We start from the raw sequence: 16,277 nt of genomic DNA on the forward strand, positions 1-16,277 counted from the left end.
CCCACGCATTCACGGGGAGAACATGCAAACTCCACACAGAAAGATCCAGAGCCTGGATTTTGAACCCAGGACTGCAGGACCTTCGTATTGTGAGGCAGACACACTAACCCCTCTGCCACCGTGAAGCCCATTACACAACGTTTAAATGAAAAATTGTAATTTAGTAAACTAAAGCGGGCGTATTGGCATGTGTTGCAATGTTAATATTTCATCATTTATATAAAAAGTATCAGACTGCGTGGTGGCTAGTAGTGGCTTTCAGTAGCGCTAACATTGACTTCAAACTGTATCAATTTTGTATAGCAACAAGAAAGTGGGCGGTACCTAAAATGCTGCTCCCTGGTTGGCTGAGATGGCCGTCAGTCGTCCCTCACGCCTCCGCAGCACCGCCCACAGTCGCTCGGCGGCAACGCAGCTCGCCCGCACCGACAATGCTTTGAAGGCACCGGAGGCTCGTCTGCGGTGATTGGAGAGAAAAGGGACAACCTCGTCCTCCTCAAACATCGAGCGAGGTCGAGGGGTTGGGGGGGACCAGCAGGCAGAAAAGCGGCAAGGACGACAAGAAGGCGGTGGACTTTTTTTTATTTTATTTTTATTTTAAATGTTTTAAAAAAAACCTTAAAGCGAGCCGGGAGTGGTTTTCATCGTCCGCACTTCGTTGTAGAAAGTAACTGACCCCCCCCAGCAGCATTCGTCATGTCATCGTCCGGTAAAGACAACAGCGGAGCCCCGCATGCCAATTACGTGGGACCGTACCGTTTGGAGAAGACGCTGGGCAAAGGACAAACAGGTTAGCGGCACCCTTGTTGAATTTCCCCTCATTTCATGACAGCCGCTCGTCATTAAAGTGTTGAAGAAAGCTCCTTGTGCTTATGCTGCTTCCGCCACTGAGCGGCTGACATAATCATTGTGCACGCAGTGGGACACAGTGGGGAGGGGGGCTGTGGATTTAGGCGATGCTGCTTCTTACATTGTGTGTGTGTGTGTGTGTGTGTGTGTGTGTGTGTGTGTGTGTGTGTGATGATGACTGTCAGAATAAACTTTTTGGGGGTCCCCTGATTGTGTCGGTGCGTGTTCAGCTTGGAGCACAGCGCCTTTAATCCCCATTTGCTGATACATTGAACTATTCTTAGTCCGCAGGGAAGCAGTCAGTCAGTCAGCCAGCCAGTTCTCCTCAAGGCTCTCTCTGGCTGCGTGACGTGGGCTTTTCCTCCCCTCCCGAGTCCCCCACCTTGACAGGTGCTGGGAAATAACAGCGACATGAATCTGTCCCCGTTTATCCTTGGACACCTTACAGTTGTGATCAAAATTATTCAACCCCCACACAATTTTGGTGTTTTAGCAAGTAGGACATTTATTCCGTATTTTGTTTATAGTCGTATCAAATAAAGATGCATTAAATAGACAAACGCAACTTGAATTACAACATTATATTTTGTAACATACCAAGCAATGTCATGTCTCTTAATATCTCAAAATGATTCAACCCCTTGAAGATCATAACTCTTAAGAATATAATTTGAATAAGGTCTTTTCAATCAGGTGTTGAAAACACCTGTAGATGTGATTATCAATCAATCAATGTTTACAAACCACCACGACATCCTCGGTAGGCCCACATAAGGGCAAGGAAAACTCACACCCAGTGGGACGTCGGTGACAATGATGACTATGAGAACCTTGGAGAGGAGGAAAGCAATGGATGTCGAGCGGGTCTAACATGATACTGTGAAAGTTCAATCCACAATGGATCCAACACAGCAGCGAGAGTCCCGTTCACAGCGCAACAATTAAACTGATTGAAAAAGACTGTGACGCTCAGCTTCTTGTAGATGGGCAATGGTGTATTTGCAACATGGTGAAGTCCAGGGAGTGGTCAAAGAAGTCAAGAGAGGAGGTCATTTCTCTTCATAAGAAAGGATATGGATATAAGAAAATAGCAAAGACATTACACATTCCAAGAGACACAGTTGGGAGCATAATTCACAAGTTTAAAGCTAAAGGCACAGTGGAAACACTACCTGGGCGTGGTAGAAAGAGGATGCTGTGTGCAACTGCTGTCCGGTATTTGAAGCGTACAGTGGTGAAAAACCCCTGGGTAACAGCTGAGGAACTACAACAGGACATTGCAGAGGGGGGAACGCAGGTTTCGTCCCAGACAATAAGGCGCGCACTACGAGATGAAAGCCTCCATGCCAGAACTCCCAGGCGCACCCCACTTCTGACTACCAGGCACAAGGAAAATAGACTCCAGTATGCCAAAAATCATCTGGACAAACCCCAAAGGTTTTGGGAAACTGTTCTATGGAGTGATGAGACAAAAGTGGAACTCTTTGGGCCTGTGAATCAACATTATGTCTGGAGGAGAAAAAATGAAGCTTACAAAGAGAAGAACACTTTTCCTACTGTTAAGCATGGTGGGGGGTCAATCATGCTCTGGGGCTGTTTCTCTGCCTCAGGTACCGGGAATCTCCAGCGCGTTCAAGGCATTATGAATTCTATTTCCTAGCAGGATATATTAGCTGCAAATGTCATGAAGTCAGTGACGAAGCTGAGGCTTGGGAGACGTTGGACCTTCCAACAGGACGAGGATCCCAAGCATAGCTCCAAATCAACATCAGAGTGGTTGCAGAAGAAGGGCTGGAAGACTCTGGAGTGGCCTTCACAGTCGCCAGACCTAAATCCTCTAGAAAAGCTGTGGTGGGACTTGAAGAAGGCAGTTGCAGCACACAAGCCCAAGAATATGAATGAACTGGAGGCCTTTGCCCAAGAGGAATGGGCTAAAATACCTGTAGATGCTTGCAAGAAGCTTATGTATCACCTTTGAAGGATGTCATTACTGCCAAAGGGTGTTCTACTAAGTACTAAAGATGCATGGAACTAGGGGGTTCAATAATTTTGTCAATGAGATATTAAGAAAAATGTTTTTTTTGGGTATTTTGTAAAATACAGTGTTACAATTTAAGTTGCATTTGTCTATTTGACACATTTTTTTTTTGATATGACTATAAATAAAACACAGAATAAATGTCCAACTTGCTAAAACACCAAAATTGTGTGGGGGTTGAATAATTTTGATCACAACTGTAGTGCAGGGGTGTAAAAGTAATTTTAGATCGAGGGCCACATGTAGAAAAATTTACTCCCAAGTGAGCCAAACTGGTAAAATCACGGCAGGATAACTTAAAAATAAGGACAACTTAAGATTGTTTTCTTTGATAAAAAATAGCACAAGCACATTCTTACAGAGCCCCTAAAGCAGGGGTGCCCATTATGTCGATCGCGCGGAGCGTGTGTTAGTCGATCGGCAGCCAGCCATTTAAAAAAGGAGCCCTAAAAATTACCGATCATCAATCTTCACCAAGTAGTCACTTTCGTCACGTGATTGACATTCACGACACCTGAGGGTCTTGTGAGATGACGCTGGCTGCTGCGAGCTCATTATTAAGAAAAAGGGATAGACAGGAAGGCAAGAAACACTTTTTATTTCAACACATTCACGCCGTACCCGCTGTCAAAACTCTAAAGACCGACTGCACAGTTCCTATCTTCACAATAAAAGCGGTGCTTCCTCTTGCCTGCGCTAACAAAATAAGAGTCTCAGAAAGCTGGCGTGCACAAGCTACCAAGCTACAGAGCTAATGGATTTTTTGTAAAGTGTATAAAAACGAGTATGGAAGCTGGACAAATAAGATGCCAAAAAAACAACCACTTTAATGTGGTATTGGACAGAAAGGAGGACTTTTGTTTTCCTCCGTTTTGAAAATGCCGACGTTATCCGCGCTTCTGTCGGATCCCAATCAATGCAAGTCATCCGAATCAGGTAATACTCCAATTTATATTCTTGTCTTCATGAGAGAAAGGAACATTAATGCATTATCAATAAAAACCTTTGATCTTTTAACAAAAACTTATGTTTCATAAATAAAAACATATAAATAATTTATATGAATGAGGTAGATCCCCTCGACTTGGTCAATTGAAAAGTAGCTCGCCTGCAGAAGAGGTGTGGGCACACCTGCCCTAAAGGGACATGGATGTTTTGCGAGATCTTGCAATACTTTCAAAACATGCATATTTGGGCCTTGATAGGAAAAACACCAACAACTTCAAACAGGTGTGTACAAGTCCTGTTGCCAAGGTTTTTGACAATCATTGTCATGCAGTTTGGTGGCCGCAGGATTAGGTCTCTGCTTTTTTGCAGATGATGTGGTCCTGATGGCTTCATCTGGCCGGGATTTTCAGCTCTCACTGGATCGGTTCGCAGCCGAATGTGAAGCAACCGGGATGAGAATCAGCACCTCCAAGTCTGAGTCCATGGTTCTCGCCCGGAAATGGAATGCCATCTCCGGGTTGCGGAGGAGACCCTGCCCCAAGTGGAGGAGTTCAAGTACCTAGGAGTCTTGTTCACGAGTGAGGGAAGAGTGGATCTTGAGATCGACAGGCGGATCGGTGCGGCGTCTTCAGTAACGCGGGCGCTGTATCGATCCGTTGTGGTGAAAAAGGAGCTGAGCCGGAAGGCAAAACTCAATTTACCGGTCGGTCTATGTTCCCATCCTCACCTATGGTTATGAGCTTTGGGTTATGACCAAAAGGACAAGATCACGGGTACAAGCGGCCGAAATGAGTTTCCTCCGCCGTGTGGGGGGTCTCTCCCTTAGAGATAGGGTGAGAAGCTCTGCCATCCGGGAGGAACTCAAAGTAAAGCCGCTGCTCCTCCACATCGAGAGGAGCCAGATGAGGTGGTTCGGGCATCTGGTGCGGATGCCACCCGAACGCCTCCCTAGGGAGGTGTTCAGGGCGCGCCATCCGGTAGGAGGCCACGGGGAAGACCCAGGGCACGTTGGGAAGACTGTCTCCCAGCTGGCCTGGGAACGCCTCGGGATCCCCCAAGAAGAGCTAGACAAAGTGGCTGGGGAAAGGGAAGTCTGTGCTTCCCTGCTTAGGCTGCTGCCCCCGTGACCCGACCCCGGATAAGCGGAACAAGATGGATGTCATGAAGTTGATGTTACATCACCGACATTAATGCTACGACTTGTTTTAAAACGGGAGATACTTTGCCCCAAAGCAAGACTGCAACGCAGGTAAAACATGGTCGTTTATGTGTGATATGTTACAGGCCAACTTGTGCCACAATAAAAGGTCACCTGAGCCCTCGACTTCCTTCGCCTAGCTGGGAGTAATGTGACTGCGCCGAGCTAAACAGGAGCAGGGAGCGTCTGTCTTGTGGGTCTCTCGGGGTCTGGGTACCACAGGAGTGAGATCACAGGGGGCCGGGGGGCCTTCGGCCATAGCTAGCCCTTAGAAGGCGAGCCTACTGAGAACACCAAAACAGTTATTTTTTCCTATGTCAGTGAAATGGAAGTAAAACAGACATAGAGGGGTTGAACCGGAAGTGAAACAAACACCGCGATGGAGGAGCGGGAGCTTACCCATCATCTGTGCTCTGTTACGGGACCATAATACGATTTGATGTCTTTATATGTTAGGCCAATACTAAAATAGAAATGAACAAACTTCTGCCACGGATGATGGGTAGGCTCCTCCATCGCTTTGTCCATTTCACTTCCGGTGCACCATCGCTGTGTCTGTTTTACTTCCAGTTCACTGACATAGGTCTTGCAAAAAGTATTGCGAGATCGCAAAACATTGTTTTCCCTCCATGTCCCTTTAGGGGCCCCGTACATTCTTAAAATGTACAAATCATAATGTATTTTTATTTTATTTTTTCAATTTTATTTACACTTACTTGTTGCCACTAATAGTATTCGATCAGATTAGTTTATTTTAAAGGGGACAACACAATTTCACAAAATACATGACTACACATGGTTTAATAAAAAGCCAGAATTAGCCATTTTTGGCCATTCCCGGATTTCCCATAATTCCTTTTTTTTTTATTTGAATTTTCCCCATTCAAAATGAATTGGCCATTTTTCCAACTTCCACCATCCCCACATTTTTCAACCCATTCAAACCATTCCACCATTCTGGAAATTCAAACTACCCTTTTTCGAAGTTCCAAAAAATTCCAGATTTTCCCGAAATTCCCTAATACCATTTACTACTTCAACATTTCTTGCCCAATTTTAAACATTTCTAATAGCAAACAATACAGCTCATTTAGAGCATTTATCATGCTCCTGATCATTTTAAAAAAAATCCCGCTTTTCCCAAATTTCCCAAGTTTTCATCTGTAGTCCCCTGGCCACGATGTAAAAAAGCAGTACAATTACAATTTAAAAGAAAAAGAAAAGAGAGAGAAAAAGAAAAAAATCACACAATACATATACAATATGATAAAAGATAAAATACAACATAACATTTATTTTAGTATCAAAAAAGGCTCATCTTTTAGTGCTGGCAGCTGTAGGCGTTGATAAGCCACATTTTAAATGTTTTTGTGAAGGCCTTGTAAGTTGTGACCAGTTTATTCGGTTTATTATTCTATTTTCATCTGTCGTTTTTTATATTTTCTGAATAAATTGTGTGGTTATGTTCATCAGTTAGCTCATTGGTGTTAATTTTCAATCCAACAAGATACATTTCCATATGTTATTTATGGACTCTGATCATTTTTCTCGACTGATGTAGTAACATCACATGGTTTATTTTGTACATATGTGGCATCATCTACAAAGATACAAATAATTGCTATCGTGACATCCAGTGAACACATTTAGAACAGCAGTTTCTTTCATTCAAAAATTTTAGGTTAATTTTATACTTAGCAAACTCATCCCGCCAGCCGGATAAAACCTGTTCGTGGACCTCGGGTCGTACGTTTGACACCCCTGCCTTAGTGCTTTCACATATTTCCCTATTGACTGCAATGACGCTGCAGTTTGTTGTTGCACATGGTAACCCACGCTGAAAAAAGGAGTCCACTCCATCATGTTTGAGTTGAGGGGATGTTTGGTCCTGGTAAGTGGACTGTGAGGAGGATGCTGTGAGGCGCACGCAGCTGGCGGAGCCCCATGAAGGGAGGCATGAGGAGCTAACGCTGATGCAGTTCTCGTGACTCTTTTAGAAAAAGCCTGTCTTTCTGTTTAGAGATTTTCCTCCCATCTGGTGTCTAAAAGCCATTGAACAGGCGTTACGTCTTCTACCTGGCCCAGCTGGTCCTGCTGAGCAACCGTGTATGCGTGTAAATTGCTTTTTCTCGCTTAGTGTTTTCTTCAAACATGCCCCTGGTCAGTTCATTTCCCGAATGTTCACTTTTGGGATTTGTCTCTTTCCACGCCCCTCTGAGCTTTTTTTCCACACTTTGCAATTGGAAATACAATACAGTGGAATCTTGATTTATAAACCTAATTGTCTCCTGAAAAGGGTTTATAACGAGAAAAGTTGTGAATCAAATGTCTTCATAAGAAACAATGTAAACATGAATAATGGGTTCCGGGCTTTCGACCTCGACAAAATTCGACAATTTAGTAAAAGTTTGTACGTTTTGCTCCTGATTTACTAAGATCTGTCTTCCCACTTCCAAAGACATGTACAGTAGCTCAGGATAGGTTGATTGGCAACACTAAATTGGCCCTAGTGTGTGAATGTGAGTGTTAATGTTGTTTGTCTATCTGTGTTGGCCCTGTGATGAGCTGGCGACTTGTCCAGGGTGTACGCTGCCTTCCGCCCGGATGCAGCTGAGATAGGGACAAGCAGTAGGAAATAGATGGATGGATGAATACTCCGCACTAAACAGTGTTTGCAATATATGAAATGAAGTGTACTATTACTGGGCGTGTTGTGTGTGATCTACTAAGACTGCGAGTGCAAATGAAAAGTGGTGCAGATTAAATTAACAAAATAGTTTTTATTTTTGTTCATCCACATATGTTGAAATGTACAGGTAGTACGAATGATTCTCTGTTCACCGTCTATCTTTGCAGAGTGAGCAGTTCTCTCTCACAGCTCTGTATGGAACTGTCAGTTTGGGGGAACTTCTCAAACGTGCCAAATAGTGCTCCCAAAACGGAGTGTTGATACATCACATTGGGCGTGCTGTATAAAATAATTTACATTATCTCCTCCCAGTATTATGGGCGTTTTGATGATCGGCATTTATTTTGCATGTTAATGAAGATGAGGCAAAATGGATCCTACACCTTATGCTGCTGACTTAAAGGGGCTGTTTGCAACATTTACACAGATGGCTAGAGGGCGCCAACTTTCCAATATTTTTTTCCACTGTATATCCCGTCCTCGGCTGTTCGTATGGAATTACATAATTACGTACATATGTAACACATTGGCATTAGCTTTGGGTATTGTTAGCTAATAATAGCGATTTGGATGGCTTGTGTTATCTGTCATTGAATGTATATTCTATCATAACAACAGCATGACTGTAAACTGATTGTTGCTTCTCTTGGACTGCTTTTGTATATGTGCACGCGCTACCGGCGCGTACCTGTTGACGTGACCGTCGTAAACGGCAATCATCTTATTTGGGCCAGTAAAATAGTTTTTTGTAGTTATTTGTCAATCAAAAGTGTTCTGTTAAACCACTAAAGGTAACGTAAGCTGGCCGGTGGTGTTCTTGTTACATTGTTTACTTTGAAAAATGTTCCTCTGAGGAAATTACAAACAGCACCTTTAACATACGCAATCCACTTTGCAGACATTCGTTAGATCAGTTTTGCGTGTGCTATCAAGTTTGCACAGGTTTTAGTACATGCAAACCTTTAGTAAATCAGGTCCTTTGAACAGAATATAAATTGATATACAGTACTGTGTATCAATCAAACATAACAAGGAAGGATCAACTTTCTGTTGAATAACAAAGCCAAAACAACTACAGCTAAACTCTTCTTTGCGCACCCATATATACACACACACACACACACGCACACGCACACTGTCACTAGCCCTGTAGTGCATTTTCAGTAGTCTAGCCAGGTCGCTTCAATAATTAGGAATAAAAAATTAAAAACACAATCCAATTCACGGGTAATCTTCTTGGTGTCAGCCAAAGAATATGGGGGGTAAGGGGACATTGTCGATACTTTCTAAATGTTCCAAACCCCACATCGCTTGTCTATTTCTTTCTTTGACCTTTCTCTGACCTACTCAGTGGTCTAGTGGTTAGAGTTTCCGCCCTGAGATTGGTAGGTTGTGAGTTCAAACCCCGGCCGAGTCATACCAAAGACTATAACAATGGGACACATTGCCCCCCTGCATGGCACTCAGCATCAAGGCTTGGAATTGGGGGTTAAATCACCAAAAATGATTCCCAGGCGCGGCACCGCTGCTGCTCACTGCTTCCCTCACCTCCCAGGGGGTTATCAAGGCGATGGGTCAAATGCAGAGGACAAATTTCATCACATCTAGTGTGTGTGTGAGACAATCATTGGTACTTTAACTTTTACCTAACATTAACTTTGGACTCATTGCGCTAGCAAAACTAAAAACATGCCGAAAAAAAAGGTTAAAACATTTTAAAAGCACACAGCAGCAATTACCACAGTAGATAATGACAGCGCTGCTCTGCTGACTACTCTGTTGACGGAGATCAATTATCCTGCACACAATGGATGTGCTGCAGGCATGCATCGCCTGAGCTGAAGCCACTCAATGATTGGATGAAATGTTCGTATATGTAAATTTTCTATATCGAGGGGTTCGTAAATTAACTGTAATTTTCCATGATCAGATGTCATTTTCCTACTGTTTGCAGTTTGGGATTTTATGGCAAAAATTGTTTAACTGAAGCTTTTATCCCAATTTTGATCATTGCATGATTAATTCACTCTCAACTACTTGTCTACTTTTTGTTCAACATCATCTTTAGTGTAGACAAAGTGTTTCCAAACAACTAATACGTAATTTATTTTGGGTACAAGCTGCTCACATTGTACTGTTGGCTCAGGGTTTAATTTTTTCTCCATGACTCTTCTGTGTAGTGGATTGGGTGGAACAGTGTTACTTTGATGCTACTTCTACTTCTGCTGGGTTTCTGGCTGCTTTGATGCTTTGCAACACCTGGGTTCCTGTCGAGAAACTTCATAATCAGTACTGTACCTTCAGGGGAGGGGGTATTCATAGGGAGATAATTACAAGTAGGGAGTACTGTATTTTTAGGTATCGTTTCCTAATTGGGTTGATCCAAGTGGACCGTGAAAATTCTTGACTCATGATACTAGTATTAGTACTTTTTATCCAGCTGACTGTCGTAATTATTACATGAGTGCGCCGTCACATGCATTCAGTTACCGCTGCAAAGCATAAAAAAAGACATGGTGAAACAGCTAATTGGATTCAACCTTTTACCGCAGACAGAATCATAGATTTACGTGTCATTGGAATCGCGGATGGAATCAATGTCCGCTTAAAACAGAAGCTCAATGCGGAAATTTGCGGAAATTTTTAAAATGTGACTGAGATGTTGTCATTGAGATGAAAAGGAGAAACATTTACCGTGCACTTAACAAACACTGACCTCCATGGAGCCGTACCAGCCAGGGGCCAGCTCTCTATATTATGCACCCTTCTAAAATGATTTCTGTGCTTGTGTTTGGGACACACGGCCACCTCAAACTACCCAAACTAACTCTAAAATACAGGTGTCAAGTGATATTTTTCTTTTGCAAATTTGATGACTACCTGTCGCCACAAAGCTGTGTGAAATAAACACCTACTACTGCTACACATCCGTTTGTGGACTTGACCAGAGATTAAACAACTTTATTAACAACTTGATAACTCGACAGCTTCTAATACTGTAGTTGTAGCACCAGTGTGGAAGTAATAATTGATGCATCTTTCTTTTACTTGAAAACATGTCAAATCAAGTAAATTGGTACTTTATTCTTATTTTCCATTGTGATTTCATTTGTTTATTTTTATTCATTTAGAATTGTAATCAAACGCTAAACTAATCCTGTTTTTTTCCTACTGATGCTATAAAACTGTGACATTAATGGAAATCAAAATATTTTTTACATATTGCCCAGCCTTATAAGGATGTGATACTCAGCTAGGAATAATCACAAATGAAGAAGTAACACCAAAAAAAGTTTGTAATGCAACAATAGTCTACTGCATCCACCTAAGGCTTGTTCTTTGTTTTTGTTTTTTTTGCAGTTACTACCGCGTAAATCAGCACTGTTGCCATTATGGAAACATGTTTTTGTGCCCATCCCTAGTCAAGAGATGTATAAATGATACTTTTAAAAAGCTTACATTTGATCAACACGATCAGAGAACTTTCCATTTATCAATATTAATGCCATCAAATGATTTTTTTTTTTAAATCAGATAATTCACACTTGAATTTGGATAAATCATGATTAATCACAGGTTATTACTCGCATAATTTAAATTAACTTTAAAAAAGACCAATCTTTGGACACAAATGCAATTTTGCCAGAATGTCATACAGGAATAAAAAAACTAATGTTTTTACTTAAATGCACTTTTTTTTTTTTCGCAGACAAAATATACATTTTTTGATTATTTATTTAACAAATTTGCAAAATCTTCCACCAAAAATATATTTCCTAGTGGAATATTTGGTGTGAAGTAATCGGAAACTTGGATAGGTCAATAATTCATAATAACATTGATTTTGATTCGATATTATGTTTTGAGCAATGACAGTTGGAAAGAAAAAAAAACAGCTTTTTTTTATTAGTCAACGTTGCATTTTTGAAAAATTAGATTTAGCCTAGAAGCTTTTTTATTACACTTTTGTTTGTTTTTATTTATTTTAAATAGTATTTTTAGAATGTGCCGTGGGCCTTTAAAACATTAGCTGTGGGCCGCCAATGGCTTCCGGGGCACACGTTTGACACCCCTGCTATAGATAATAAAAAATTAAATCTGATTAATCAATGGATAAAAAGTAGAGCCTGGCGACGCATGAGCGTTTATCATAACTCTCTCGCATTCTGTCTCTTCTCCACCCTCACCAATGTTAACGCTGCGTGCACCACTTTTTTTTAAACCCCTTCTTAACCCTGAACGTACATTGAAAATACACGCAACCCTAACTTAAAATGCCGGACAATCGAGGCATTTCAGAAACTCCACCTGGACATCTCCGCAAAGAGGACATATCCCGTGAAAAGAGGAGGTGTGGTCAGTCTATCATAGCCCAGTCGTTGCTAGCATGCCATGTGTTGTTGTTTTTTGATTGATTGAAACTTTTATTAATAGATTGCACAGTACAGTACATATTCCGTACAATTGACCACTAAATGGTAACACCCCAATAAGTTTTTCAACTTGTTTAAGTCGGGGTCCACGTAAATCAATTCATGGTGCCTCGGTGTGCACTGTTTACACAACGTGCGGTGCGCTACTTATATGTACGTGTCGTTTGGTACGCCTCCAAACAGAACCGAAATCCCCGTACCGAAACTGTTCAATACAAATACATGTACCGTTACACCCCTAGTGTCCATGCATGCTAGCATATGTTTTAAGCCAGCGTATGTTTTAATGTAGCATATGTATAACCATGCCTGCGCCCAAAAATATGCTGCGCCTTATTTATGCGTTAAATACAGAAATAACACCTGTAACTGACACGGCGCCTTTTAATACGGTATGCCAAATGCTTGCGAAAATAGGGTATAGTGGCTTTGATAACGCGAACTGGTTCTCAAAAAGGGATTTGAATCCATGGAATCGGTTCTTTTCTTATCGAAAAATCGGGAGAACCGGTTTCGAAAATCATCCCAATGTGGCAACCATATGTGGTTAAGATAAAGGATCAAGTACTGTCAAAATAAATTGAAGGATTAATCTGCATATATACATAATTAATGGAATAGTGTTTTGTTATTAATCACATAGGTTAACTCCTTATTTTTGTCAGCCTTAATCAATCTGTAAATTAATTATTTAATATTAGGCCTTAGGGGTGTAACGGTACACACAAATTTTGGTTCGGTACGTACCTCTGTTAAGAGGTCACGGTTCGGTTAATTTTCGGTACAGTAAAAAAAAAAAAAAAAATTGGGTGTTATTTATTTACCAAATTTGTAAACAATGGCATAACATACATATACACACAGGGTCCATTGCCAAGGTTAATGTGCTCAACATATACAAAATAAAAACTAAATAAGATAAGGCTCAGAATGGTTTCAGAACAAAACCATTCTACATATAAAGTACTTTTTTTGATTGATTGAGTGATTGAGACTTTAATTACTAGATTGCACAGTACAGTACATATTCCGTACAATTGACCACTGAATGCAAACACCCCAATGAGTTTTTCAACTTGTTTAAGTCGGGGTCCACGTTCACCAACACCCCCCTCAGCCTGGCTAACTTGGCAGTAAAAGGATATTTGGGCTTATTGTTCTTCCACCATAGAAGTGGGTAAAAATCCAGTTTTTAATGCAATACAGCAACCCCCTGCGACCCCAAATGAGACAAGCGGTAGGAAATGGATGGATGGATGGTCTTAAATTTGCTGCTATAAAAACATTTGTTATTACTTCAGCCCTGCCTGACTCGCCGAGGAGAGGCTGCTTGAATGCGGTGGTGACGCTTCAAAGGGGTTAGCATGTTTGACGTGTTGGCAGAAGCGTACCCTACTGCTGTTGAACAATGTCGGCAAACTTCCATCCTCCATTTTTGTATCGCACCGCCCAGCCAAAGTGTTCCCAAACAGGAGATGTTAACGATGCAGGATGGTCTTCCAGCTCTGGCTTTTGCATGTTGTCCTAGCCCGGTCGCTGCTAGCCTGCCGTGTGTTGTGCCTCGCTCTGCATTTTTTACATAACCTGCGGTGCGCTACCTAATATGTCCGTGTAAAAACTCGTTCGGTACACCTCCGAACCGAACCGAAACCCCCGTACCGAAACGGTTCAATACAAATACACGTACCGTTACACCCCTACTAGGTACCTATAATATCGCTCAATACGTTTTTTTGAACACTGTTCACTATAATACCGTGAAGTTCTGCAGCACTAAAATCCCCCAAAATAATTTTCTGACATTATAAAAACGTGTTCTTGCATTACTAAATATTTTAATTCATCCAGAGCTCTAGACAAGAGCTGTCATATCTAGGCTTTAGCACTAACTGATAAAGCCGGAAATGTCTGAAATAAGACAACCTCAACAGTCCTGTTGCAATCGATTTATTTGCACCTAGAATGTCTAACGCATTAGGTATTGTAGGCCATAATGACCATCCTTGATGCTACATAAATAACTGTGATATTTTAACATACAAGCATGACAGTATGTAATTCACCAATAAATTAAACACGGAAATAAATTCTGTTGACAATACTTTTAAACAAAAAATACGACTTTGAGTACTCTTTCTGCCACAATATGTAATTGATTTTCTTCCCGTTCAATAAATGTTCTGCCCAATGATCAGACAATGTCTTTTTTGACACTTACAAGCATATGAAAACATAGTACTGCAACCATCACCACCACCAAATGGTTACTCAAAATTGGGAGTGTTCAGTTGGGATTTTTTTTCCATCCTGTACAATGGAAAGGTAATAAAATCTGTATTGTACCAAACTGAACTGGTGAGTGCACAATAGACAATATCTGCTGCATCAGCATGATACTACGTTACAAATATGCAGTATGTTGCATGCTGTGTGATCCACTAAATATGTACTAAAAAAATAGCACCGTGATTTGCTATCCTCTCTGCAGCTACCCGTATATAATCATTTTTGGCTAAGAGAGGATGTCTCACTCGCAGAAAGCCCTAGTTCCCAGTTTGCTTTCAGAGGAGATGCTTTGCTGTTGGAATGCTGCTGGCACTTTGGTCTGCTGGGTGCACACTGGTAATGATATGGTGTTGCCTGGTTCAGCCATGCCTCATCATGTATTCATGGGCGGATTTTGTTACAATTTTTAATTTATTTTGTAGCAGTCATGTAAGTTAAAACCGTGAATCAGAATTGTGTCCTTAACTGTCCGTTTTGATATACAATTTGTCAAATATGATGTTTCTCAATTAGATATTTTGAATAATTAATGCACATGTGACTGCTTTCAACCTAGAGCTCAAATCACATTTACTTTTGCTGATTTAAAAGCCTCACACGTACAGTAATGTGTATGTTTTGGTAGAAAAACAATTTCATACCCAGCACCCATGCAGCTAATCCACACCGGACCTATTTAGATTAATGACATCCATAATATCCCATTTGACCATTGACCAACTATGCCAGCTTGCTCAGCCAGATCTTTCAGAAAGGGCTGGCTTGCAACAGTGGATGTCTCACAGGCCATGCTCAGTCATGAGTGGCAGCAGGCACCTTCCAGTGGGCTAAATCTGTGGTGGCTGGGTGGTATTATTAGAGGAGAGGAGGAGAATGTCCTATGGTTGAGCTGACTGTCCTGCTCACAGCAGTGGTGCTCTTCCCTGTTCATTAAGTGATTAGTCCTTACACACACACACATGCACAGCTACCAAAGTGGTTCTGGTTTGGCTTCCTGATTTAATCCCTTACGCAGCCAAAGTCCCCTGTCGCTCAAATACTCACGTGGCCTAGTGGGCAGGCTTGCTTTAGCTTAGTGACATAGCACTTGCATGTTTGCAAACGCAGACACATGGCACAGACTACATGTTCAGTTCTGTCAACTGATACTAAACCATCTTTTATAGAAGCAACAGATGGAGATTGCATTTTTTCAGTGTGCATAAGCCTTTTCTGTCTGTTTTTGCTACCATGTTCTTTCTGTTTTCTTGGGGTTGTATTGCTTTCTGCCCAGTGTGCGCAACCAGGCCAGAACAGGGTCTTTTGATGAGTTGTTTTGCATGGGTGACTGCTCATTAAGGCTGGAGCCACAGAGCCATGGAAGCCAATTTTAAACCAATGACAGTTACCGTGCTTGAGGGTTAGGACCAAGTGAAAATTGTGTCTAGGAGGCGATCATTGAAGTCTTGTGTCAAAACAGACTTTTGTCTGTCCACAACAGGGGTCCCCAACCTTTTTTGCACCAAAGACCAGTAGGCATTATTCAATATTTCCATGCGTGGCAGATAAATACAGTAAAAAAAAAAGCCCTAGAAAAATACAACTCACAATAAGGCTGAATTGAGCTTGCTTCTCTGTGTTGAGATGGTCCATTGGCAGCTCAATATTATATACCAATAACCGACGGAGACTGCAGATGGAAATAAGCCTTTGGTTACTATCTGAAATGTTTATAGTAATGTGCATTTTCCCAAAGATATAGCAAATAAAACAATGGTGACTTCCCATCATGAGTTTTATTATACAGGTAAAAGCTAAGTCCGAGAAAATGTGGTTGTTTTATAAAGGATGTTTTTT

The 16,277-nt window shown here is 41.5% G+C and overlaps 1 protein-coding gene across 6 annotated transcripts in view; it reads left to right on the forward strand.

Annotated features, from left to right (window-relative positions):
• The first annotated feature begins 397 nt into the window (after positions 1-397).
• The window catches only part of LOC133563489 (serine/threonine-protein kinase BRSK2), a 554,636-nt gene continuing 538,756 nt past the window's right edge, over positions 398-16,277 (forward strand). For all 6 annotated transcript variants that reach the window (XM_061917646.1, XM_061917648.1, XM_061917647.1 and 3 more), the window contains exon 1: positions 398-790. In XM_061917646.1, the coding sequence (XP_061773630.1) occupies positions 697-790 (94 nt within the window). In that variant the 5' untranslated portion in view covers positions 398-696. The remainder of the gene's footprint in view (positions 791-16,277) is intronic.

Source organism: Nerophis ophidion, linkage group LG12 (assembly GCF_033978795.1).
Source record: "Nerophis ophidion isolate RoL-2023_Sa linkage group LG12, RoL_Noph_v1.0, whole genome shotgun sequence".
Taxonomy (NCBI): domain Eukaryota; kingdom Metazoa; phylum Chordata; class Actinopteri; order Syngnathiformes; family Syngnathidae; genus Nerophis; species Nerophis ophidion.